General features: G+C 48.0%; 1 protein-coding gene across 2 annotated transcripts in view; it reads left to right on the top strand.

The window, feature by feature from the left end:
- Positions 1-787: 787 nt before the first annotated feature.
- Positions 788-26,853, top strand: part of myo18b (myosin XVIIIB) — a 39,108-nt gene continuing 13,042 nt past the window's right edge. For both annotated transcript variants that reach the window (XM_023960436.2, XM_023960435.2), the window contains exons 1-40: positions 788-833; positions 954-1,089; positions 2,082-2,212; positions 4,500-4,643; positions 5,055-5,432; positions 5,976-6,039; positions 6,462-6,574; positions 7,335-7,502; positions 7,569-7,779; positions 7,851-7,993; positions 8,069-8,169; positions 9,669-9,732; positions 10,660-10,804; positions 11,745-11,906; positions 12,012-12,102; positions 12,325-12,517; positions 12,698-12,778; positions 12,880-13,000; positions 13,086-13,233; positions 14,164-14,347; positions 14,415-14,565; positions 14,686-14,795; positions 14,865-14,930; positions 15,010-15,138; positions 15,704-15,847; positions 16,405-16,494; positions 16,565-16,684; positions 16,760-16,865; positions 18,023-18,147; positions 18,227-18,381; positions 19,708-19,831; positions 20,306-20,506; positions 20,579-20,689; positions 20,883-20,987; positions 22,020-22,181; positions 22,271-22,384; positions 22,827-22,943; positions 23,011-23,094; positions 23,161-23,298; positions 23,365-23,550. In XM_023960436.2, the coding sequence (XP_023816204.1) occupies positions 2,174-2,212; positions 4,500-4,643; positions 5,055-5,432; positions 5,976-6,039; positions 6,462-6,574; positions 7,335-7,502; positions 7,569-7,779; positions 7,851-7,993; positions 8,069-8,169; positions 9,669-9,732; positions 10,660-10,804; positions 11,745-11,906; positions 12,012-12,102; positions 12,325-12,517; positions 12,698-12,778; positions 12,880-13,000; positions 13,086-13,233; positions 14,164-14,347; positions 14,415-14,565; positions 14,686-14,795; positions 14,865-14,930; positions 15,010-15,138; positions 15,704-15,847; positions 16,405-16,494; positions 16,565-16,684; positions 16,760-16,865; positions 18,023-18,147; positions 18,227-18,381; positions 19,708-19,831; positions 20,306-20,506; positions 20,579-20,689; positions 20,883-20,987; positions 22,020-22,181; positions 22,271-22,384; positions 22,827-22,943; positions 23,011-23,094; positions 23,161-23,298; positions 23,365-23,550 (5,088 nt within the window). In that variant the 5' untranslated portion in view covers positions 788-833; positions 954-1,089; positions 2,082-2,173. The remainder of the gene's footprint in view (positions 834-953; positions 1,090-2,081; positions 2,213-4,499; positions 4,644-5,054; positions 5,433-5,975; positions 6,040-6,461; positions 6,575-7,334; positions 7,503-7,568; positions 7,780-7,850; positions 7,994-8,068; positions 8,170-9,668; positions 9,733-10,659; positions 10,805-11,744; positions 11,907-12,011; positions 12,103-12,324; positions 12,518-12,697; positions 12,779-12,879; positions 13,001-13,085; positions 13,234-14,163; positions 14,348-14,414; positions 14,566-14,685; positions 14,796-14,864; positions 14,931-15,009; positions 15,139-15,703; positions 15,848-16,404; positions 16,495-16,564; positions 16,685-16,759; positions 16,866-18,022; positions 18,148-18,226; positions 18,382-19,707; positions 19,832-20,305; positions 20,507-20,578; positions 20,690-20,882; positions 20,988-22,019; positions 22,182-22,270; positions 22,385-22,826; positions 22,944-23,010; positions 23,095-23,160; positions 23,299-23,364; positions 23,551-26,853) is intronic.

Raw genomic sequence — 26,853 nt, 5'->3', positions numbered from 1 at the left:
ACGTCACATGAAAGGAGGACAAATATGAGACCTTCTAGAAAAATCCAAATTCCATCGAATGTCTGAAGAAAAAGAAAAGACAATTTAATGTCCAACAGAACAAAAGCTGAAACGTGTCTTTAATCCATTAAATGTGTGTGTGTGTGTGTGTGTGGGGGGGGGGGGGGGGGGTCAAGAGCCCCCATCCATGTAGACTGATGAGGAGGAGGAGGAGGAGTTGCTCTAGTTGCTCTACTTGTTTTTTCCTCTTTCCTCCTTTACTTTATAAACCTGTTATCTTTTTGACTTTAAGCCTTTACATTTCTGGGGGGAATCGAACCTTTGCCGGTGAGACGCGCCGTCTCCGTGTCGGCATTTAAAGGACCGAAAGGAGGTTTCCTTCGCAACAAAAGAAGCTCAGATCTAAGAAACTCCAGCCGGATTTTGCACGTGCTCGTCAACCCACCGAGGCTCCTCCCCCTTCCTCAGCTGCAGCTGTCAATCAAAGGGACAGCTGACGCGCTGCCGGCAGGTCTGCGCATGTGCAGTTGTGTGGGGAGCAGACCCCCCCCCTCCTTCAGAGTTTTTCCAAACTTTGATCCATAAAACTTTCAGACATTAAAACTGAGTTTATGATCCTTTTCTCTGAAACGGATTCATCCAGATTAATCCAGATTACAGACGTGATCCCGGTTGTTCAGACGTCTGCAGGTTCTCTCCCACAGTTCTCCAAACAGGGTCGTGCGCCCCCCCCCCAGATATTTTTAGAGGGTCTGTGCTGCTTATCTGCATGAGGGTCTATTTCTGCCTGCAGGCCCATGAGAGTCGACCGTCGTCCTGCCGGACTCTGTCGGGTAAAAAAACTCTCCTTCATTGATCTGATCCTTTAGTTTCAGTGTCTTCTGTGGTCAGTCAGGTTCTGGGGGGGTCAGAGCGGTCCGAGGTCAGGTTCTGGTTGGGTCTGTTTCACCCAGGATCCCATTTGGAACTGAAAGAGCCGAGCCGAAGCTCCAGTGTGTGGCTTCGGTCCTGAAGTGGGCCCTGAGAGTCCAGGAGATCCAGAGGAACCAGAACCCCGCGGATCCAGAACCGACCTGGAAGCGCCTGAAGGTGAAGTTCTGCTTTGATCCGAGCGGTTCTGAACTTCAGAGGCAGAAAAACAACCCAAATGTTCCGAACGTTTTATCTGCGGCGTTTCGATGAAGACGGAGGAAAGAAAAGTTCTTTAGAAAGGAAACGTTTCCAGTCTGGAGGTCATTTCTGACCGTCTGATCTTTAATGTGGGAGAAAGTCAAACAAGGAAGGAAGAAACTGAGTTTAAACACAGAAGCTGCCAGGAAAAGCCAAAGCTGGGGAGGAAACTAACTGAGGGTAGAAAAGAGAAAAATACATTTTAACATTATACTGGAAATGGAATTAAAAAACACAAAAACAAGATTTGCAAAACTCTAAATATATTTCAATAATATGGATAGAAATGAGGCCTAAAGTGGTTACAGTTACATACATTTGCTTCCAAGGTTGTTGGTGGGTTTTTCCAGGCTGGAATCGTCTCTGGAGCTAAAGGTTTGCTAACGTTTTTAAAGGATTTGGAGTTTTTCCATTTTCCTTCAAACAGCAGAAAACTGATGGATGGAAATAATGGAACAGGTGAGATTTGGATGAGACTCAGGTGAGTCATCTGTCTGTGCTGTTGTGGTGGAGCGTCCGACCCCGGACATGAACCACGGCCTGACAGAGTTTCTCCAGAACTGTTGAAGCTGTGAGATCATCTCCAAGCAGCTTGACGACCGCAGACGGTGACGGTCCACAGGACGGAAGACGAACCACAGAACCCAGAAGAACCTCTGAAGGCCAAAGAGGCTGAGAAAAGAAGACTGTGAAACACGGAGGAGGCTCGCTTATGGTCTGGGCTGCTTCAATCATTCTGGGGCCAGATGTTCCGCCTGGTGTCAGCTTTAACGCTGAAATGGATCATCAGAGTGAATGGAGAGGACGACTGCAGTGACCTTTGACCTGCACCTCCTGAGGAAGCTGTCAAAAGTCAGAACGAGCTGCTCTCAAACCGCCTCCTCACCTTTACCTGCCCCTTTCTTTGTTAGGTTTCCTCCCTGCAACCCCCGCCCCCACCAGCTGACAGACCCCCCCTCCCCTCACGACCACCACAACCTCAACCCCCACCTTGACTGCAACCATGGCGCTGTCTTCACGCTTGAAGCTGTGGGAGCAGAAGGGAGGTGGCGAGCGGCCGTGTGTGATGTCATCGAGCGTCCATCTGGACGGATGAGTCATCTCCCCGTTAGGACGTATGGGGTCAAACCGGGATCGGCTTCACGCTAACTGTAAATTCAAAAAAACATGACTAAAACAGTTTTTATCTCAAAGGTAAACTTGAATTGAAACATAGAAAATTAAGAAAACAATTACAATTAGAACTTTTTTAAAGTGTAAAATCTGATCAGCTGATCCTGATTTGACCCCATAAGGATCAAACCTCAAAACAAATCACATTTCGTTTGAACTTTTTCAATGGTAAAACATTTTCACAAGTGCCTAATTTATAAAAAAAATATACTTTAGTGCCAACGTTTTCTATTACACAAACACTTAGTTTCTCGTAGATCAAAAAAAAAAGTTTCATTTGCCCAAACACCGTTTTTTTCTGAGTATAAGAAATGTCCGGTGCGACTCGTATGTGATTTTCGAAAAAGAAAGGAAAAAGCCACAGCCACTAGAGGGCACTGTAGGCGTGTCGATGAGTGTATCAGTATATGTTACTGACAGCAACGCAGAAGAAGCGCCGCTCAGTCTGACACCGACTCAGTCTGACGCCGACTCAGCAGAATTGTTAAAGAAAAAAACAAGCAAGAATTGAACGGATTTAGTGATTTAAAGGGAAATGAACGTTTGACTTGTTAGCATTTTCTTTATGTTCTTTATTGTTAATATTTAGCACTAATATAGTAGATCCTTCTATGTTTTATAAGGCTAAACACAGTTACGTTAGTGAAATATTGATTAGTATTGAATGGAATAGATAACAATAGACTGTTCTTGTTACCGTATATAATTTTTTCTTCTTTGTTGCATATTTTGTGGTTGCTGCGACTTATACACTGAATTCATTTAGAATCCGAAAAATACAGTGCTTAATAAACAAAACTAGACGACTTATAACCTCCATAACGGACAGTTTATCCAAAATTCTGATGGTTAACATTTTTGTATGCTAATACGGTCATCCCTATTTTCTCGCAGAAGTTACAGGCTGTGTCCAATTTCCCACCCCAACCCCTTTAGTGCACTATATAGTGCACTATATTGCGCGTTCACCATTAAGTAGTGCTGTCTGAATCCACAATTCCAAAATCCAGGGCCCTAGAAATTTCCCAGAAGTCTCTGTGAAAAACCAGTCTGCATCAACGCTCACTAGGTTGGCGACTATAGACCATTGTGCAGGAACAATTTTTACCAAAAAATGTATTTAAGTGCTATTTTTTTAATAAACCAACGTTTTTATCTTCAGAAGACGGTGGACTCATAAATAATTGTTGCAAAACGCTCATATTAATTGCATTCTAACTTTTTGGAATAGATGACTTAATATGTGCTTTTTTTAAAAAAAAGAAAGAAGTAGTGAGCGTGGCGGCCGCATTGCTTCTAAAACTCAGTGCACTACATAGTGCATATACTATATCGTTTTTTTTAGTACTTAGAGGTTAGGGCGGGGATTCAGACACAACCGCAGTCTAAACTTAAAAATAGCCTTTGGACTAATTCTGGCGCATCAATGCTGTTAATCTGCGCTGTTCCCATTAGATAATAAATAAATAATACAAAGAAATAAAGAAACATTTCTAATCTGATCCAAAATTTTATTGAATTTACAAACAGCAGGTCGAATTGTTTTTTAAACAGAATTTGGCATAAACTCTAAAAAGTGCTTTCATAACAATATTGCTCAATGAAAATAGTTCAAAGTCATTTTCTGTATTTGTTGTTGTTTTTTTGATAAACAAATCAAACAAAAACAAAATCCTGACCCAAAAATCGAGGTTTGAGCTGAATCCGGGGGAAACTGAATGAATGGTTGCATCCTTGAAGCTAGCATGTGGAGCTAAGCCGTAGCATGTGGAGCTAAGCCTTAGCATGTGGAGCTAAGCGTTGGTATGTGAGCCTAAGCGTTAGCATGTGGAGTTAAGCATTAGCATGTGGGGCTAAGCGTTAGCGTGTGGAGCAAAGTGTTAGCGTGTTTAGCTAAGCATTAGCGTTTGGGGCTAAGCGTTAGCATGTGGAGCTAATCGTTGGCATTTGGAGCGAAGTGTTAGCTTGTGGAGTAAAGGTAAAGGTAAGGTAAATCCTTCAAATATCACCTGTAGCTGTTTTTTAACTTGACTTCTGCTCGTTTTTTCCTTCATGAAGTTTGACTTTTGGGATTCTCTAACCAACAGAAGGAGTTCTATGCTTGCGCCTGTGAAATTCTGCCTGCTTTTTTTCATGTTTTATTTATTAAAAAACAGATTCAGCAGGAGAAGAAGCCGGTGACCACGTCCGTCCCGCCCCCGCCCCTGTCGGTCCTGCCGGGCGGCCTCCTCAAACAGCTCGTCCGGGATTCAGAGAAGGAGACCAAACACAAAGAGCCCGAGGTCAAAGAGGAGAAACCTGTGAGTGCTGCCCCCCCCCCAAGATGAACACATTTGACTTCTGCTTTATTTGAATGTAAATAAAGAGACATGAGCTGAAGTTTACCCAACAGCTCTTCTAACGTGGAAGTTACATTTCATTCCACCATATCACTATACTTCCACCTAAAAATGAACTTTTCTTAGGTGGAAAGTTCCAATCAATTTCTGAAGTATTATCGTAACTAGGTCTGATGTATAAATAAGGGGGTTGATGCTGATGCCTGGCTAACCTTTGTGTCAAAGCTGATGGTGTCTTAGATAAGAAAAATGGCTCAATTCTGGAAACGTTTGGTAATACCCCCCCCCCCCCCCCATCTAAAGACTCTCTGCCAAACCTCCACGTGAGTAAGAGCTGATTTGCTGTGGCGACCCCCTTCCTTTCTGTTTCAGCCGCAGAAACTGAGCGACAACCTGGTGCAACAGTTCCTCGCCCCAGATCAGACCCCCCCCATCCTGGAGGCAGAGATGGCCCTGCGCGCCGAGAAACTCGTCAACGACGGCAAGCAGAGGAGGTGCGGCTCGGCCCAGCCGGATGGCCGGTCGTCCTCCGAGCGCCGCATCCTGACCCCCGACTCCGACTGGAAACCGGGAAGCAGGCAGGCGGGAACCCCAGAGCAGGAGGTGAAGAAAGACAGGAAGACGCCGCAGGCGGAGCAGAAGAAAGAGAGGATGGAGGAGGTGAAGAAGAAGAAGGAGGTGGTGGAGCAGAGGCAGGAGCCAGAGGGAAGGCAGGCAGATGAGACCGTCACAGAAACCAGCAGGAAGGAGGTGAGTGTGACCCGCTGACTGGATCTGACACCTGGACTGAGTCGGTGTTACGCCTCACTTCCGGCTCCAACTGAACGAAGTCAGCTCAGTGGCCATTATTTTCACGCTAAGGACACCGCCATGTTGGAGCCAGACGTCGTCAGTAGGCGTTTCTATGGCGACCACTCAGGAGTGAGCTTGTCGGAAGGCCACACCCCTACCCTACACGAAATCTGTCCAACGTTCTGGACGTGGGGGCCAACTGGCTCCACCTACTTTTATTGAGGTTTCTCATTGGTCAGTTTATAACTTGAACTAGAGAAAAAATATCTTGAAAACAAAAATAGGATCATCAAGAAGGCGGTCACAGAGCCAGAACGGTTCTTCTGACGAAGTATCAGCAGGACTGTTTGGCTTCTTGGAGCCATTTCCTGTTTGGAACACACCTCAGTCCAGTTCCCACATACAGTCATGGTCTAACCTGTTTTTTTCAGCGAGGGTCTCCTCACAAACCCGCCTCAGCAGAACCTGCAGGATGTTTCTGGCGTTCTTTATCTCCAACAGGTGAAGGACGTTTGGTACGAAGCTGGAACCGTTTGGTTCGTCCACAAGGACGGTTTCACCCGAGGTGAGCTCCAAACGGACACCAGAGTCTTCCTCAGAGGAAACCAGTGTCAAACCAAATCCTGAAGAACTGAAAACAGGATTGTCCTCGTGTGTGTTATGCTTTAGGATGGAAATGTGTGGTTCATTGGTTTAATATAACATTTATTCTCACTTTTCTACTTTATTTAAACAAGTTTTTGAGCTTTTTTCACTTGAAAGAAAAAAAAAATGATGAAAAAAGGCAGATTTCTTTCTAGTGAGGCCTAAAAATTTAACAGAAAACATCTGAATGAATCAAAATAGTCAAAATTATTTGTTAGTTATCTTACAGACACATTCAAATTATAAATGAGGTTCATAATATTAAGAAGCAAAACCTCAGAAGTGTTTTCTAATGAATAACTACAATAATTCAAATACGTCTCTGTGTCTCCGTCTTTTCAGCCACTCAGCTGAAGCCGGATGAAGGCACCCCCGACCTGCCGGAGGGCCGGGTGAGGGTCCGCCTGGAGACGGACGGCTCGCTGCACGACGTGGCCGAGCTGGAGGTGGAGAAGGTAAACCCGAAAACCAGCACCGCTGGAAAAATCAACTCATTAGACGGGAAAAATGTCAAAACGAGTTGAAAAAAGGATTTTTCTAGTGAGACGTTAAAAAACTGTTTTAGTGAGATTTCTGCAAATAAGTTCTTCTGTAAACAATCATATTCTATTGCTCTGATAATTGGAAACATTCTGTCTTAAAGTAGGCGAGTTTGGTAAAAAATGTGTTAAATCTGAGAGTTTTAAGGACGACGACCGTTTCTCTAACTCGTTTTGTTAGAGATTTTGCATAAAATAAGAGCAGTTTGTGATGAAGTGACTCAACAAGATGTTCCTGATTTAATGTCTTAAAAGACGTCTTTACATCTTAAAGATGAGTCACTAATAACCCTCCAAGCAGAGAGTTATGGAAAAATCATCACATTTAAATTTAATATGACATTTAAATGTAAACTTCTGTGCTTCAGAGCACGATTTCCTTGCTGACTCAGCAGTTTATCAGCAGTTCATCTTTAGCTTTCATGAATTTTTCTGTGTTTATCTAGTTTTTTTTTGTCCTTCCTCAAACAAAAAGCCAAATTTTGGAGGAAAATGAAGAAGTTCTCTGCTCTACCAACCAAACAGGCCAATCTTTGGTAACCTGGCAGTGGTGAACACTCTGGGTTGAGGTCCAGACCCCCCCCCCCACACACACACACATCTGGAGCCTCAGAGATCTGAGCTTCCCGTCGTGCGACGAAGGTCGTCTGCATCTTCTGCTCCTCTTCCTCCGCAGTGTAACCCCGCGGAGCTCGACCTGTGCGAGGATCTGAGTGACCTCCAGTGCGTGAACGAGAGCGGCGTCCTGCACACCCTGACCAGCCGGGCCAAGGCCAACATGCCGCTCACGCGCGCCGGACCCAACCTGGTCAACCTCTGGCCCCCGATCCAGAGCCACAGCAAGGTGACGTCAGACCCCCGCCGGGCCTGAAGACCCAAACGTCTGCTTGATGACGGTTTCCTGTTTCAGACTCCAAAGCTACGGCGCGGGGAGTCGGCGTGGGACGCGCCCCCCGCCCTGGCGGCTTTGGTCCGGCGGCTGTACATCTCCATGGTTGGCACCAGGAGGGATCACTGCGTGTGCGCGCTGGGACGCAGCGGGACAGGAAAGACCGCGGCGTGCCAAGCCTTCACGCTCGCGCTCCTCAAACAGGCCGGGACGGCGGCCGGGAGCTTCAGCGGTGAGTCCCTCCCCCAAACCCAGCGGTCGCACGGCGGCCTCTGCTGACGGCCCGGTGTTCTCCGCCCCCAGCCGAGCGCGTCCAGGCCATGTTCACCGTCCTGCGCTCCTTCGGCTGCGTCAGCTCGCAGCAGAGCGACGCCTCCTCCCGCTTCGCCACGGTCTTCTCTCTGGACTTCAACCACGCGGGACAGGCCGCGGCGGGACACCTGCAGGCACGCGCCGCGCACCTTCCCGTCGGTCCGATGCCGAGGCGCGCACAGTCACTGTTTCTGCTTCTTCTACCACAGACCATGATGTTGGACAAATGGAAGGTGTGTCGGAAAACTCCAGGCGAGAGCAACTTCCTGGTTTTCAGCCAGATGCTGGCGGGTCTGAGCACAGAGATGAGGTAGAGTCCAGACCTTCCACCCTCCTCTTCCTCTACCTGCACAGTTTCATGTCTTTCTGTCTGTGGTTGTGATCTGTCCGTGAAGGAATCCCATGTTTCTTCAGTAAATCAAACCAAAATAGAAGTTCTTCAGATCTGTGAGGACGTCACCTGGATTCCTTCATTATGATGCTGTTTCTCGTCATAAAGTCATAAAACCTGTGTCGTTTTCTAGGACGCAGTTTCTGCAGAGCGGGAATGAATTGCACAGAGCATCCCCGCCCCCACTTGCCCTCACCGTAGCTGAGAGCTCTCTGTTTACATGCTCTAGTATTCATGCTCACAGCTCCTGCCTAACATGTCAGAGCTGTCCAGCCGTCCAGTTCTGATCCTGATTCCGGCTGATTCAGACGCTCATGGATTTAAAATGAAGAAGTCTGAAAATAATCATTCATGCTTTTATTTGTTCTCGTTTAGATTTCTGGAACTCTCTCTTTTGACTTTTTTTGACCAAACGTTCCCTAAATCGTCTTCGGCTCGTCCAAAACGCGTCAAAAGGCTTTGAAGCGGATCCGGTAACCGGACACGCATCGCTCCTCTGCTGCCTGCTTTACATTGGTTGCCTGTTAAATTTCCAATTGATTTTAAAAGTTTACCTTTGACTTTGCATGGGCAACCCCCGGCGTGCATCTCTGACCTTTGACCTTTGAACCCCGTCGGCCCGGTCCTTGAGGTCTTCCAACCAAAAACCCAGCTTTAGGACCAGAAGAGGGCTCCCCTTTCAAGCCGCCCCTCCTCGTCTTTGGATCTTCCTGCCGTTGTCGCTGCGTTTTGGTTTATTTGATGTCGTCTTTTGGTGAATTCTTTCTGTGGAAGCTGCTCTAGAAGTAGTTCCTCTATTCTATCTATTTGTCTGCAAGTGGATGTGTCAGAATGGAGCTTCCGCCGTATTTTCTGCGTCGCAAATAACATCTTTTTCAAACAGCATTTTTTCATCTGCTCCTGTTTCACAGTGATTTGAGTACAGAAATACTCATAAATGCACATTTTCAGCTACATTTTCTTTACATATGTCCTCCCTCATCATGAAAAAGGCTAGAAGAGCTGATTAAAAACACCAAAAACACTTTTTTTCATCTTTAAGTTAAAATATTATTGTCCAAAATTCCAACTATCGTCCATTTGACTAATTTATTGACCCAATCGCTGAGCTGAAGCCAAGCTTTCTTCATCTTTTAGATCCTCATCTTTTAGGTTGATGCTCTGGTCCACCTGAGGACCTTCTGCATCTTTCTATCCAGAGAAACTCCTCCATTTGTTCCAGTTATGCCAATTCAGACTTTCATCCCAACCCAAACACTGTCCTTTTTTGGTTCTTAACTCCTGCATGAAGTGACTGAGACCGTATGGATGTTGGGGTTAGCTGCTTTCGGTTCCTGATCATCTATCTACAGAGGTACATGACCATCGTGCTCTGGCCTTTTGGAGCTCCAGTCTGAAGTGAAAATGTTCCTCTGCAGGACAGAGCTGCAGCTGCACCAACTGCCCGGATCCAACTCCTTTGGGATTGTTCATCCCACCAAGGTACGGTGACGGCGTGTGCTTTTTGTGTGCTCACAGGTGAGTCGTGCACCTGCACCTCCACATGGAACCGAAGGCTTATGTGTGTTTTGTTAAAAACTCATTTTTCAAACACAAGCCATAAACGTTCACCACTTTCCCTTAAGCTCCAATAATGTTGGTGTTTTTTTAGTGTCACAGGATTTTTTTGCGACAAAGTCTCGACTTTTCTTTGTGTGAAGCAGCAGGACGGTCGGGTAGAGTTGGGTTGACCCCTGAATGATGGTGCAGCTTCACTTGGTTTCTTCTACATAGGACCAAACCAAACAGCTGTGAAACCTAATATTTCCTTATAAAAGAAAAAAGAACAACAGTGTGTCCCTCTAGGCATGTCCAAAGTCCGGCCTGTGTGTCAGATGTGACCCTCGTTCAAATTTCTACCCTTCCTGCGGGCTCCTGTCATATAATCAATATTATGTGGTCCTCAGCTCTGTCTAAGAACTATCATTTCTTGATTGTGATCGGCTAAATTACGGGAAAAGCTGTTGTAAACATGCGGCAACAACCTGTGACTACCGGTACTTGACCTTTGAAGCCTGAAGGGTTAAACGGGAAGAAAAAAAATAAAGAATTTGTGGAAAGAAGGAGCATTAAAAAAAAAGGTGACAACATAGACGACTAAGCAACCAGAAACCAAAAAGCTCAGAGGACGGCCGAGGAAACAGGCTTGGCAGAATCAGCGGGGAACCAAAACCCTTTCAAACCTGGTGGGACTGTGACAGAGGAACATCACAAGAACCAAGGAAACGTCTCAGCATGAAAAATCAGTGTCATCAGCATAGAAGTGGACTTTCATGTTGTTTCCTGATAACGTCACAAGCAAACGTGGAGTCGTTTGGAGCCGGGAGTGGAGCCCTGGTGTTCACCGCAGCCCTGTCTGTCTGCTCCCAGGTTGAGGAGAAACAACGAGCGTCCGTCGGTTTCACAAAGCTGCTGGTTGCCATGGAAACGCTGGGCTTCTCCCCCAGTGAACAGAAAGCCATCTGGCATGTTCTGGCTGGGATCTACCATCTGGGAGCTGCCGGGGCTTGTAAAGGTGAGCCACCGATCAACAGATCTGCTGAAAATGGAAATGGGAAATGGAATTCTGGGGAAAGCAGGCTGGTCCATTTTAACTTAGTTACATGCTAAGGGGGGGTGTGGCCTCCAGGGGGCGCCACAAAACCAATAAAAATAATCAGCACTGTCAGATCAGAGCTAAAAGTTATCATTGATTTAACTTAAAAGAAGGAATAATACTAGAAATGATCAATAAGTATATTAGGATGTCTAGAGGGTCAAAAAGTCCAGATCACTGGGAAGAAAAAGAATAAAAGACAGGAAGACATGAAAAAGACAAACATAAAGACGCAGTTTTAATTTACGGCCTCCATTGTACTTTTAGTACTTTTAAGTCCATAACTTCCATCAGAGCAATGATCCTCATCCTGGTAAGCTAAACAGGAACAACTGTAGATTCCCACTGCAGTGAACCGCACCAGGGTTCATTTGCAAGCAAACTGCGGCCCTCGCTTTCCCACAGTTCGGAGTTCAGGTGAGCTTTTACAGAGCAGACCGCCGGAGGAAACCATCCCTGAGGGGAATCTGATAGTTCAGTGTGAAAAACCCTCTGAAGCAGAGACGGGTATTGGATCCCGAAGACCAGAACCACATCAAGGAGGCTCCAGGAGGTTCTTCCGGCAGGAAGCACGTTTTTTCATCTTGGCGATCGTTGCTATTCACCCCTATTTGGATCAAACCCCAACTTTAAAAAAAGACTTTTTTAGAACTGTGGATGCGACCTGTATTGAAGTATGACGTCTTCAAATGCCTGTTTGGCCCGATCAGCACTAAATCTTTAGATTCTAGCAGAGAAACGGTTCTTCCCGCTCTCTCCGCTCCATCAGCTCCAGGTTCGTCTCTGCAGCTGCTTCACGGGTCTTTGGAGACCCGGAGCGGTTCCGCTGCGGACCGTCTCATGGTTTGTTTTGTCTCAGTGGGCAGAAGGCAGTTTTTAGACTTCGACAGCGCCCACACGGCCGGCAGCGTGCTCGGCTGCGGGGGGGAGGAGCTTCACACCGCCGTCTTCAAACATCACCTGCGGCAGCTGCTGCAGAGGGCCACCGGGGGCAGCAGAGAGAGGCCGGAGTCAGAGGAGGGTGAGTCTGTCCGTCCTAGAGGTTAACCTCGGAGGTCAAAGCGTGTCCAGCAGAACCGCTCCTCACCTGTCCACCAAGACTCAGGTGTGCTGGTGGTGCGTTCAGGTCCCCGTCTGACTGCCGCTCAGTGTGTGGAGGGAATGGCTGCAGGACTCTATGAGGAGCTGTTCACCGCCGTGGTGTCGCTCATCAACAGGTGGGAGGTTATCTCAGGTTTTTATTCCTGAAATAATACAAAACAGACAAAAAAAGCAGAAAAACGATGTTTTGTCCCTTAACTGTTATAACAAGGAGATAAACTGAAATCGGAATACTTCTGGATAATAATATTTAAAATACATCCTGTTAAAAGTAACAGGGTTAAAATGTGTAACCTCTGACAGTAAGGGTGGCGTTAAAGGCGTCTCCGTTCCCCCAGAGCTCTGAGCAGCGAGCAGCTGCCATTGGCCTCCGTCATGGTGGTGGATCCGCCGGGTTTCAGGAACCCTCGGCACTCGGGGGACGAGCGTGCGGCCGGCTGGTCTGAACTCTGCCACAACTACCTGCAGGAGCGGCTGCTGGAGCGATACCACCGACACACCTTCACCCAGACGCTGGACAGATACGCCCAGGTGACCCCACCGTCAGCCTTTGCTCCACCCGCCTGATTTTCATTTAGACTTCGAGATCATCGCTTATTTATGCAGATGATACCTAGATGCTGCTTGGAGCCATCTTTAGGGTATCATCAGCGTATAGTTTTACTAGGAGAGCATTGATTCCTTCATTAAAGTGTCTTTTCGCCGTTTCAGGAGAAGGTTCTGGTAGATTTTGAGTCTCCAGAAAGCAGTCCGGCTGAGGTGGTTTCTGCCATCGACCAGCCGCCTCCACAGGTACGTCTGGAGAATATAAGGAGCTGAAAAAACGTTTGGTAGACCAAGAAGAATCTCCAGCAGCTGTTGCTGCTAACCCTAACCCTCTGCTCGTGTTTCAGGTCCGGACGGCCGACGGGGACTTCAGGGGTCTGCTGTGGGCTCTGGATGTGGAGATGGTAACGCCTGCATCCAGTGAGAGCGCCGCTCTGGAGAGAGTCTGCCAGCATTACGGCAACACTGGTAAAAAACAAAAATAACCTCATAAGACGCAGTGAAAAGCTGTGTGAAGGTGGAGCTACAGCAGGGTGCATGTGTATCCCTGCAGTGCGTCAGTGCGAGCAGCCGCTGCAGTGCGAGGTGCGCCACCTGATGGGCTGCGACCCTGTCCGCTACGACCTGACGGGGTGGTTCGGTCTGATCCAGAACAACCCGTCCGCGCTGAACGCCGTCAGTCTGCTGCAGAACTCCACCGTGTGAGTGCGTGCGAGCGAGCGAGCGTCTTCTCCGGGTTTTCTGCTGAAGCCGGAAGCTGTCAGTCAAACCGGCGGGAACTGCAGGTAGAGATCTACCAGCCGGTTCTTTTCAGGGCGACACGAATAGACAAGACGGCCGGCAACAGATATGTGGAGCGGATATTCAATTGCAGTAGAATTGTAAATATCAACAGTTAACTTTGTTCATTGAAAATACAAGTAAAACAAACAAAAAGCAGATAAATAGTTCCTAGAAGTGCAGGGAGGAACGGGCTCAGCATCATCTTTTGTTGGTCCTTTTCTAAAAACATTTAAATATTTCCCTGAAAGTTTTCATAGTGAATAAAGTAAAACTGACTTATCTTAGTGGGAAGTTGAATCCATCAGTGGACTGCAGCGTGTCGCATAATAATCACAAATTAAAATGTAAATAAACGATGAAATGTAGCTTCATCAAGAAAAGAAAAGAGTGAGGAGGCCGCCCTCACAATGTAACGTCAACAGACAGCGATTTGACTGCAGCTAGCGGTTAGCGTTAGCTTCCATTCAGAACTGGCTCTTTGATTGACAGATTGCCTACATCTGATTTGATTGTTGTGCAAACAGATGTGTATAGACGCACACACACACACACACCCACACACAGGCACGGTTTAAGTCGACGTTCTTTTTAGTCTTTGGATGTTGAACTCAGAAGAGTCAGAGGTTTATTTCCAAGATGAGTCGAGTTTTTCATGTTAAAGAACAAGTCGAGTCTAAAGTTGTCAAACTCGAGTCGAGTCCAAGTCATGTGACTCGAGTCCACACCTCTGCTATTTAAATCTTTATTTTCGTCTATCATCAGAAACTTTAAAACACCAAAAACCTCCTTTTCTTGGGCGCGGGTCTCTGAAGACCCTTCCTCACGTTTCGTCTGTTGGTCTTCCTCAGAGGAGAGGTGAAGGCCATGTTCACCCCCAGAATCTCCCTGCCGCCTCTCTGTCGAGGTCTGGGCGGGCTGGAGGGGGGGAACCAGCGCGCCCTGCAGAGGAACGGAACCATCAGGAAAACGTTCAGCGGCGGGATGGCGGCCGTCCGCCGACACTCCCACTGCATCGCCGTAAAGCTGCAGGCCGTGAGTAGACCACCGGGACGCCGCCGGCGTCCGTCCGGGTTTCAGAGCGTCGGCTTCTCCTCCGCAGGACGCCCTGGAGAACGTCATCCGCAGGGCCGCCCCCGTCTTCCTGCAGGGGGTCAGCGCCAAGATGGACGGGGGGGGGTTCGACGTCCCGGCCCTCAGAGTGCAGCTGAACTCCACCCAGATCCTGTCGGCGCTGCAGCTCTACCGCACAGGTCGGTTGTGACTGTGGTTTGAAGCTTCCTGAGCGGTTTCTGCAGCAGTGGGCGGAGCCTGTTCGGGATGTTCTGCTGTGTAAAGTTCTACACTGATGACGACTCTGACCCGGTCTGCAGGTTTTCCTGACCACATGAGTCTGAGCGACTTCAGGTGTCACTTCCAGGCTCTCTCCCCGCCGATCATGAAGCGCTACGCCTCCATGTTTGTCAGCCACGACGAGAGGAAGGTGAGGTCAGTGGCGCTCGTCCTCGGCGGCGCCCTCGGCTCCGCGTGAACGCTGTTCTCTGTGTGTCAGGCGGTGGAGGAGCTGCTGGTGGAGCTGGACGTGGATAAGAAGAGGATCGTGGTGGGCTCCAGCAGGGTGAGAGCACGCCATCCGCGGGAACGGGGAACACGGGTGACTCGGGCGCGGCTCACGGGGGCCTTCTGCTGCGTCTCAGGTCTTCATGAGGCGTGGCGTGCTGCGGGACCTGGAGCAGCAGAGGGACCAGCAGGTCACCGGCTGGCTGGTCCACCTGCAGGCCGCCGGCCTGGGACACCTGGCCCGTCAGAAATACCGCAGACTGAAGGTCGGTCCGAGGACGCCTGCTTCTCACTTCCATGTTTGTGTCGGCTTTTGTTTGTCTTTCAGGTTGTTGTGTTTTGCATCCACGTTGTCTAGTGTTGCTCCTCGCAGTTGTTCTGTGTTTGTCGTTTTGTTCTCCTTCTTATGATCTAAATCTCAGTTTTGTGTTCCTTATTTAGGTCACTTTTTATTTACTTTTTCTAACCCTTGTGCTATCTTGTGGGGTCCAGATCACCCAACTCCCAATGTTGTTAGTTGGGAGTTGGGTCATCTAGACCCACTAGACAGTGCTCTGAACCTTTTTTCTTCAATGATTTGTGATCTTCACTGGTGTCCATGGATTACATGAAATCTTTCCACCTTTGTCATGGTAGGGAGAACACGTCAATGGAAGGGTGGGGTCATTTTGACCCCACACGGTGGCACAAGGGTTAAGTAACAATAGTTTGTCCAGATTTAATGTCAAACCTTCTTATAATCATTTCCCTAAAAGATTTTCTTTGAAAAGTCAAACCTGTTCAGCTGGAAAAACCTTTGTTTCCTGAGTTTCCGTCCCGTGTTGCGTTCAGGTGCAGCAGATGGCGGTCCGCTGTCTGCAGAGGAACCTGCGGGTCCTGAGGTCGGTGTCGGACTGGAGCTGGTGGAGACTGTTCTGCAGAGTGCGCCCTCTGCTGGACGTCAACATGGACAACGAGAGGCTGCGGGCCAAAGAGGTTTGCCGACTGACGCAGACACTGGATGCTTGAACTCCTGAGGCTTTCAGGGTCACAAACCACATCAGGAATCTGTAGTTTAGGGATCCACTCCGATCACCTTCTGACCTATTGTCAAAGCGTTCCCAGTTAATTCTGATGACGCCGTTTTTAGCCAAAATCTAAAAAAACGATGTCGTTTTCTGGGACATAGTTTCTGCAGAGCGGCAGGATTGAATTCAAAATTCACCTCTGAGTTGCAGGCAGGACGGTTGTTGTGGAGCAACCCCGCCCCCTCTTCCCCTTCTACGTCACAAATAGGAACTGCATTTTTTCGTCTCCGGATTCACAACCAGAAATAAATCCTATGAATGAATAAAGTGACTCGTGTGGGTCAGGTCACTTTGTTTGGGTTTTTTTGTTAAATAAAGTGTTTCTGACCTGAACCCAGCTGAATCTTTGAGGTTGAGATACATCACATAATGATATAATATTTGAGGGTAGTTCACTTTAACGCCATTGAGGCCGTTAAACGGCGTTTCCGGATCAAATTTCGCTTCACTTCTTCCTCTCCCCAGGATGAAATTTCCGCTTTGAGACGCCGTCTGGAAAAATCCGAAAAGGAGAGGAACGAACTGAGGCAGACTGCTGACAGCCTGGAGAGCAGGGTTTGTGCACGCACACACGCACACACACAAACACACACACACACATATGATGGCCTATCCACCTGTGCAGGTCACTGCTGTGACCTCTGAGCTGAGTGATGAGCGTTTCCGCGGCGACGCGGTGGGCCAGGCTCTGGATGTGGAGAGGGCCGAGAGGCTCCGACTCAGCCGGGAAAACAGAGACCTGCAGGTCGGCCCGCTTGGAAACACCAGCCTTTCGGCTTCTCACCTGTCGAGTTTGAAACGTGGCGTCCTTCCCCCGCAGACGCGGCTGGATCAGTGCAGAGTTACCATGGAAACGCTGGAGAGGACGCTGGAGGAGGAGAGGCAGAAAGCGCGGGGGGCTGCGGGTCAGAGAGAGGCCGCCTCAGGTAGATGCCTTCCTGCACACCTGCCTGTACCCAGACTTTACTGGGGGGTAAAGGGAGGGATGCAAGACACCTTCACTGGCTGTCAGACTTCTGAACAGTGGTCCTTAACGCCCCGGTACCGGTCCGTGGGCCACTTGGTACCGGGCCGCAGACAGAAAACAAATGCACGCGTTAACTTTGATTATTTCTGTTTTTTTTTTTTTTCTCCGATAATGACGGAAGTTTTATTTTGTATGTGCGTCTTAACGCGTCGCGTGACTTTAAGCAGCTGCTCGGAAAGCAAAGTTAGGAACTCAAAGCTTCTCTTTGGGGAGAAAAGAAGAACCTGAAGAAGACTTTCAAGAAACATGAAGCTGCTGTTTACGGACAAAACCAGGAGTTTTCCTCCCATAACAGATTTATGGAGACAGTTGTTCTCACGGACCAGAAGCTGCGGTGATTGGGTCTCCAATGTTTCACACACAGAAGATAATATTTATTATTTTATTTAGAAAACACCAGTTTCACGACGGTTGTGTCATTTTATTTTGCTTTATTCATTCATCACACCTTGAAAGTCTGACGTGGTTGAAGTTAGCGTCGGGTTGTTAGCATCAGGTTTGACGTCTTCATCTTCATCACAAAGTCTAAGTTTAAACCAGCAGCAAACATTTGACAGAGAAGGAAGATTCAGTCCATCAATGTTGTCCACCTGAAGATGTTTCTGGTCTGAGGAAACCTGTTAAAATGGAGATTAATGGTAAATTAGGCATCTGTTAAGAAACCTTAGCACAGAAAATGTCCATCTGTTAATAATTCAGGATTTATGGAAAAACAAAATATAAAGAATCTTTTGGCTCTGAAAGTGAGACTGGGACTCTGAGTTCTCAGTGTTATAATAATATTCTATGAAAAAAGAAAAAAAGAACAAACTGGAATGTTGCTTTTATAGAATTTTTGCATATCAGAAACACGTTTCCTTCACCGAATCCTCGTCATCTGCAAAAAAACGGAGAAGGTCCAGCTTTCTGGGGTTTCTTACAAAATGTGAAAAATCTGAAACGGAAGAAGATTTTCTGGACAAACAGCGACGCGTTCGTCAGCGGAAACATGGATTTCAGCAGCGGCTGAATGACGGAGCTGTGCGGAAACGTCTCACCTCTCCGTCCGTCTGTCAGGAAGCGAGCTGTCCGTGCAGCTGGACTGCTGCCAGACGGAGGTGGAGTTCGTCCGCCGGCGGCTGAAGCAGACGGAGGAGAAACTGGAGGCGGAGCGACGGAGCCGGCAGGAGCTGGACGCCAAGGTGAGGCGTGCGTGGCCGGGGGTGGGGGTTGGGTGGGGCGGCAGCTCCCCCTCTGACTGCAAAACTGTCTGCCCTGCAGGTGGCGGCGCTGCAGGCGCAGCTGGAGCAGTCCAGGCGGGGGGCGGTGGAGCTGAAGCGCCACTGTCGGCGCGTGACCTCTGACCTGCAGGACGCCCGGGTCCAGATGGACAGTCTGCAGGGCCGCTCGCACGATCTGGAGCGCAAGCAGAGGAGGTGTGTTTCTGAGCGCCACCCGTGGTCATCAAGCACCTTCGTGGCTCTAAAACATAGAAAACTACGTGCACGGCTGTACGTGCACGGCTGCACGTGCACAGCCACACGTACAGCCGTGCACTGAGCGCATAACAGACGGATTTACGGACATCATCACGACGCTGAAGTTAGCTTCCGATTCACAGCTTCCGATTCGCTAAGGCACTAAAGAAACATTCCGCTGCATTTTTCGCACCCTAAAACCGGGTCCTGTTCAAAAACCGCTGGACCTGGACTGCTCAAACCTGGATTAAATTATGCATTAGATACTAAAGAACACATTTAACATAGCTTCTGATTTGTGAAACCTTCCTCTGATTTGTGAAAATGTGAAATAGGTTGATTTTTATCACATTTTACACACTTGGTCCACTTCAGACCAGGTCCTGTTCAAAAACCGCTGTGGGAAATAGTATCATTTTATCACATTTTATGCAATGTAAGGATAATGGGGACAAGGGAAGGACAACTTTAAAGAAAACACCATAACAGGAACTTTAAAGTAAATCAGAAAACAAACCAAGAAGAAACGCGGAAGTCAGGGGAACATGCTAACCATGACCATAACTATTTGTCCAATCTGACATCTGTTTCCCAGTTTCTTTTGTATGTTGAGATTTAGATGTCGCCTCGTCTAGCCTTCTTGGATTCCTGTAGTGCATCGTAAAAGTGCCAGCTTTTGTCTGGGCAGAAGTCTGTGGATTGTAACAAAGTGATTTTGGTCACCCAGGTGATATGTTAGGGCCACCGGCTCGTACCTGTGTGAACAAATACAATAGTACAATGCAGTATAAAAAATAAAAGTGTTAAGGAATAAAAAAATACATTTCCACCCAAATTTCATGAACAGGACCTGGTCTGAGAAAAAGCGATAAAAATCAACTTATTTCACAAATCAGAGGAAGGTTTCACAAATCAGAAACTATGTTTAATGTGTTCTTTGGTATCTAATGCATAATTTAATCCAGGTTTGAGCAGTCCAGGTCCAGCGGTTTTTGAACAGGACCCGGTTTTAGGTGATCTTAATGCGAAAAATGCAGCGGAATGTTTCTTTAGTGCCTTCGCGAATCGGAAGCTGTGAATCGGAAGCCAACTTCAGCGTCGTGACATCATCACGGCTGAGAGACTCCCAGTCAGTTAACGGGAGGTCATCTTCCTTTATTTAGAATAAATGAGTGATGGTGCGTCTGCAGAAAACGTCCCGCCGCCGCCGCAGCGACAGAACCTTCCTCTGTGAGTCCAGAGTGTTCAGTTGTCGTGTCAAACCCGCCGATTCTGTGAGCGCAGGTTCGACAGCGAGCTGGCTCAGGCGCTGGAGGAGGCGGAGAACCAGAGGGAGCAGAAGGAGAAAGCCTCTCAGGAGAACGCCGCCCTGGGAACGGAGATCTTCAACCTCCGCCGCAGTCTGCAGGTCTGTGGGGGGCGGAGCAATGAACGCCGGTGTTTGTGACGATGCTTGTGTCCATGTTCACGGAAATGTTTACTTTGATGTTTGTGTTGATGTTCATGTCAGTGTTTACAATGTTGTTTGTTGAAGTTTACAGTGATGTTTATGTTTAAACTTACATTTATCTGTTTTTTTTGCATTTTGTGTTGATAATTTTGTTGACGTTTGTGTTGTTGCATTCTTTTTGCGTAGATGTTTACATAAATGCTTATGTTGACATTTGTATAGTTGTTTATGTTGATGTTAACTCAAATTATGTTTATTTTCATGCTTACTTTGATCTTTGTGTTGATGTTTACATCATTGTTGATGTCGGAGCTCCTCCCTGCTTTAGGAAAGTTCTTCGTTCAGTTTCTAGCTGTGATGATGTCACGGCGGTCCGGCGGCGGCGTCTTCTTCGGCGGTCCTCTCCTAAAGAAGCTCTGATGTTTGTTGCAGGAGAGCCAAGCCGAGGCGACCCGTCTGCAGAAGCAGAAGGAGGAGTTGTGCGCTCAGATCCGGGACCTCAGCCTGCCGCTCCACCTCGCCACGGATTCGCTGCCGGACCTGAAGAGGCAGCTCCGCCTCCTGGAGAGCCAGGCCGGCGAGCAGACGGAGGAAATGGCCAAACTGGCCGCTCAGATCCAGCAGCAGCAGCAGGTCTGCGTGGCTGTGGCGCTCCAGTGCTGCAAGTCGTCAGCCCGCCGCTCATAACCCCGCCTCCTCCCACAGGTCCACATGCGCTTTGAGATGGAGATGGAGAGGATGAAGCAGATGCATCAGAAGGAGCTGGAGGACAAAGAGGAGGAGCTGGAGGACGTCCACAAGTCCTCTCAGAGACGGGTGAGGCCATGTTTGATGGGAGCTGCTGCCCACAAAGAGGGAAGAATCCGCTACACTCCCTCTGGGATCTATGCCGGATTACCCAGAATTGTCTCCGGTCTGAGCTCCGGCCGTTTTGGCCCAACCCTCCTCACTGCTGAGCGTCTAGACTTTCTTCCAGAGTTTGGCGCTCACCGCTGTTCTCGCCGCACAGCTCCGGCAGCTGGAGATGCAGCTGGAGCAGGAGTACGAGGAGAAGCAGATGGTGGTCCACGAGAAACACGACCTGGAGGGCCTCATAGCCACTCTGTGTGAGCAGGTAAGCCCCGCCCCTTTGAGCAGGCGTTCAGAAACCTTTGCTTCTGTTTTTCATTTATTTCATCTAAAAGTTTTGGTTTAAAATCGTTTTATTTTGGAAAGAATGCCTCATTTTTCCTGTGAGTTCTCTCTGCTTTTACTTTGAAAGTTTCTTCACTGATTCGAACTGAGACAAATATTCAAATAAAGATGAGACTTTATTTAGTAAAGCTGCAGTAAACAATTTCTAACATGAATTATTTTGTGTAAAAACTGTAACATTTCACCAACTGCAAGGATTTTACCTCAAATGTACATTTTTTTATGATTTTTGATGCTTTTTTTGTTTTATTTGAAGTTGCAGATGTCTTTTATCCAGAGGCTTTCTTAGGTCTTAAAGAACAGGAAAGTAGTTCACACGCAGTCGTACGTCCAGTCACTGATTTCAAACCTGTAAAAAAAAAACATTTTCTAAATGATTCCTACGCTCCTCTAAAGTGGTTTTCTCAGGCCATTTTTGATTTATTGGTGGAGATGCGCTCCTTAAAATAACTTGATACTGTCTCATGCATCAGCCCCTCCCCCTATTTACCTTTTCAGCCAAAAACTGAACCCCATGAGCCCAAACCCCCCAACAACAGAAGCTGGTCTCTGCGTGGTGCGTTCACTGACCTCTAGACAGTCACCCAGCCCATCTCGGTCCGCTTCAATGCTCTGTTGGTTTTCCTACAATCCACAGCCAAACAAAGCAGTTTGTCAGAGAAAACGTCAAACGCCAGAAGAACGGATCGATTAAAATGGCGGTCTACCGTTGTCCGTCATTAACAACATTCAAATCAGTGCGGCTGCAGCTGCGCAGGCGACTGCAGCTCAGTAGTGATCAGCTGGGGGGATCAGGCCGTTTACACGGGTAAAGAAGTATGCATGAGAGCTGCAGGATGGAGGGACTGTGGCCTCTTGGGTCTTTTATCAGAAGACTCGTTTTCTCCTGATAACCACATGACCTCGTCACGAGAAAACGGTAAAAAAAAACCAACATGCTGTGGTCCTGCAGGTGGGACACCGAGACTTTGATGTGGAGAAGAAGCTGAGGACAGACCTGAGGAGAACTCGGGCTCTGCTGGCCGACTCCCAGCTGCTGCTCGCCGCCATCGACGCCTCGGGTTCCAACCAGCCCAACGGGAGCAAAGAGCAGATCGAGCGGCTGCACTGCCAGGTAAGCCGGCGCCTTCGCTCCCCGCCGGGTCGCCCGCCAGGTCGCCCGCCGGTCCGTGTGCGGGACGGTCACCAGGTCTGTGTGTCCAGCTGGAGGAGGGCGAGGCCAGGCGGCTGGAGGCCGAGAAAGTCCAGAAGATGCTGTCGCAGGAGCTGGAGAACGCCCAGCTGGAGCTGGAGAACCTCTGCAAGCAGAAGAGCCTGGTGAGTCGGAGCTCCGCCCTCCCCTGCTTTCATCAGCGCATCAGGAAGCATCAAAGGCGGCGTTCGTTCATCCGCCGACGCTGCCAGAGCACGGCTGGAGTCTGCTATCGTTAGGAGTCCTTTCAGACTAATAAGCCCCTCCCCCTTAGCCAGGTATCTATAAAAAACAGAACCACCTGGAAGTTTTAAACGCTTTGATGAAAATCAGAAAGGTGGTGGGCGTGGCCTCCTGACGGGCAGATGTGACAGCACGCGTTAGCTCCGCCCATGTCAGGCTGCTCGTCCAGGAGTTCCTTCACAGACTCGAGGATGACGCTCTGATGCGTCGGAAACCTCAAAGCATTTTTTAAATGGAATGAGTGGCTTCACTGTGGAACCACGAGGGGGGGCTCCTGGTTCTCCTGTCTGCAAAAGTGAGGGTGGAGCCTCTGTGTGAGTCCAGGTGGATGAACAGGTGACGCTGCTGCAGCACGAGAAGGCGGACCTGCTGAAGCGGGTGGAGGAGGACCAGGAGGACCTGAACGAGCTCATGAAGAAACACAAAGCTCTCATCGCTCAGGTGCGTCCCCGCGCGCTCCTATCACGCCGCCGCAGGTGAAGATCCTCACCGGGCTTCTCCTCCTCAGTCCTCCAGTGACATCAGTCAGATCAGGGAGCTGCAGGCGGAGCTGGAGGAGGTGAAGAGGCACAGACACGCCCTGCAGGAGCAGGTGAGTCCCTGAGGAGCGCCAGCTTCCCCGAGTCCCGTCGTCACCCGCCGTCCTCCTTCCCTGCAGCTGCAGCAGCGAGCGTCCAGGCTGCAGTTCCTGGAGGCGTCCACCGTGGGGCGCAGCATCGTCAGCAAACAGGAGGCTCGCATCTGTGACCTGGAGAACAAGCTGGAGTTCCAAAGAGGACAAGTCAAGAGGTTTGAGGTGAGAGGAAGGTGCTGGAGCTCCGGCACCGGGTCTCCGTCCACGCTCACCTCCGTCTGGGTTCAGGTGCTGGTGCTGCGTTTGAGGGACAGCGTGGTCCGTTTGGGGGAGGAGCTGGAGCGGAGCGCCCAGGCCGAAGCCCGCGAGAAGGAGAACGCCCGGTACTGCCAGCAGAGGCTGCAGGAGATGAGGGTGGAGATGGAGGAGCTGAGCCAGAGGGAGCAGGAGAGCAGCCGCAGGAGGATGGAGCTGGTACACACAGACGCACACGCACGCACACATGCACGCACGCACACAGACGCACACGCACGCACACACACACACTCGCACAGACGCACGCACACACACACGCACACACACAGACGCACACGCACGCACACACACACACACACACAGACACACACGCACGTACGCACACAGACGCACACGCACGCACACACAGACGCACGCACAGACGCACACGCACGCACACACAACCACACACACACACACAGACGCACACACACAGACGCACACACACACACAGACGCACACGCACGTACGCACACAGACGCACACGCACGCACACACAGACGCACGCACACACACAGACGCACACGCACGCACACACAACCACACACACACACACAGACGCACACACACAGACGCACACACACACACAGACGCACACGCACGCACACACAACCACACACGCATGCACACACACACACACACATCCACAGGACAGGAAACACATTTTCTGGATCAGGGTTCAGGATCCGTCAGTGGGGGAGGTTCTTCTCCAAAGACGGAGGTTCTACTGGATCAGAACCAGGAACCCAAACAACCTTAGAGCAGAAAACACAGCAAACGTTTCCAATGAACAGTGAGACTCAAAAGCGCTGCGTTCAGGACTGCAGGATCCTTTTCTGGACCTTCAGGAAGTCAGTTTGTGACGTTCTTTGACGATAAATCTATGGATGAGGGTTTTCAGAAGATGCTCCTAAACTGAACGGATCCTGTTTCAGGAAACATTCACACACTAAAGGAACCAAAAAAAGGTGTTTTTAATGTTTTTTTTTAACGTGTTCTTGGGGTAATTTTTCTTACATGAAGTAAACTGAGCTGAAAATCCCACGTCTGAGTATTTCTTTATTCAAATCCTTGTGAATCAGATGCAGACATTTGAAAAAGATCGTATTTAAAAACAGAGAACACACACTGTGTGGGCCACAAGGTCAATCAGTAACGGGAAGAGGGGGCGGGGTCCTGCTGCTCTGCAGAAACTATGTCCTAGAAAATGATTTTGGCAGACAGAACCGTGTGCAGAAGGCGCTTTATGTCAACCCACCGTGAAACGGTCCCATCCGTGCTAAGAGGCGGAGCATCTTTTTTATTTATTTATTTTGTATTACTTTTTTTATTTTCTTATTTGTTATTATTAGTTTAATTATTAATTACTTATTATTTTTACATCTTTGAGTTTAAGGTGATTTAAAAAGGCTGAATAGTGAAAATTTCATCCCAAAAATAATCTGCATTTCTGCTCCTGAGGACATCTAAGACCAGAACTACGGAGTCCCAAACTGTTCAGAATGAAGTCAGTAAATATGACCTCATGCAATCAATCACATTATCAACCAATAAATCTCTCCTAAATATAGTAAGATATCATGAAATTGTGAAAAACCTGCACACAGATTTTAAATTAGCCATTATATTATTAAATATATTTCATTTTGCTTTAAAAACCTCTTTATTATTTTAAAATAATGAAATATTTGAAATATTCATTTAAATCATTATTATAATTCTATGGCTTTTTTTCAGAAACTCTGCTTTCAAAATCCATATTTTCCAAAGTAGCTTTGTTTTTTTTCACGTTGATGTTTTTCTGAATGAGAAACTTTGTCCTAAAAAACGACACAAATTTTTGAGTTTTTCTAAAAAAAAAACACAGCATCATCGAAATGAAAGGACTTCTGGGAACGCTGTGACTTTAGGCAGGAAGCGGCCTTTTATCGCCCCCCATGGGGCAAATGGATGAAACCTTTGCGATGTTGTAGACATCCGCCGCGTTTCCTCCGACTATGAAAATGTGCAAACTGGATTTGTGATCATAAATGTGCCTAAAGACATTTTAAAAACATGTGAAAAAAGGTTTTTGTGCTTAGAGGAGGTGGTTTTTGAGGAGGATCAAATGGACACGTTTCACAAAGCGCCAATGGAAACACTTTTTAAGTTAAATGAGTCACGTGACCAACAACCGGGTGGCGATGGACGCCTTGGTAGGAACTGGCGCTGCACAGCGGCGCCACCAGACGTCCCACAGCATCACAGCTCATCAAAAGCTGTGATGCTGTTAGGAATTCGCCGCTCCACGGCCTGAAGAAGACGCTGACCGACGTCATTTATCGATGATGATGATGAGCGCTAGCGCCGTGGTGGAGATGTGAATGTATGTGCTGTCAATCAAATCTCTGATCACAACCGTGTTTCTGATGGAATGATGGCGTCGGCTGGTTTGTGTTTATTCGCATAATCATCATTTAATGGAAACGGCGTCATTGTCAAATCATGTGTTTTTGGACCCTTCTAGAATTTTGCTAAAGTTCTGAACAGATGTGAGACAGAACCGCAGCCACAGGTGAGGGATCGTCCATCCGGTCCTCCGTCAGCGGTGGGGGTCGGCGGCAGACGTCTCCACGGCTGATCTCCTGCCGTTCTCCGGGTTTCTCCGCGCTCAGACTCGTCCGTCTCTGCGTCCAGGACGGCGTGTTCTCATAAACCGATAATGACGATGAGCTGAAGGCCGCGTTTTAGGAACACGCTCATGACGCCTCCTCATCCTCCTTCCTCCCTCTGTGTCAGATAAATGCATCTAAACATTAAAGAAAAACACAATTAGAAATAATAGACCACAGCAAGAATCAAGTTTCTCATGCACGAGGGAGAAGAAGCCAGTGTGACAGAAGACAACCAACACGCTGCTCTTCTCAAAGGTTCTGCCTCTCCCTGTGCACCTTTTATTAAGAACACAAGAAGGAGGTAACAGTTTCAAAACAAAGAGGAAAAGTTCATTAGGGGGTGTTGTATAATGACCCATTTGGTGGATTCTAACTTCAAACAGTATCCCTTATCAGCTCAGGACAGTGTGTCGTAAACCCCCCTCTCTTCCTTGCTGGGATGAGAAGCAGATGAACAAACACACAACTGTTTTGAGAAGAGGTAAAAAGGTCAATCTAAGTTAACATTTAAAGAAATACATTTAAACAATGATAATAATAAAACAAATTCCTTCACATACTCCCACCTGTTTATCATTGATAAATGTCAAAATCTCACATCCAATATCACATCTCTTTTCAGTTTTCTGTGACATCTTCATTTTCATAACACTTTCAATTTACACTCAGATGAGAAGTTCTTTTTTTTTTTCAAGTCATTTCAATTTCAAAATCATTACAGTCATCTTGTTCTCCCTTTAATAACAAGTTGTATTCTTGAATCAGAAGAACACTCTGTACTCCACCATTCACTGCTCTGGAAATCATAGATTGAATACAAGGAAAAATG

This window comes from Oryzias latipes, chromosome 12 (genome assembly GCF_053564925.1).
Source record: "Oryzias latipes strain Hd-rR chromosome 12, Olatipes_Hd-rR_3.1".
Taxonomy (NCBI): domain Eukaryota; kingdom Metazoa; phylum Chordata; class Actinopteri; order Beloniformes; family Adrianichthyidae; genus Oryzias; species Oryzias latipes.
The sequence above is the reverse complement of the archived record's forward strand: the minus strand, read 5'-3'. Positions and strand labels throughout refer to the sequence as shown.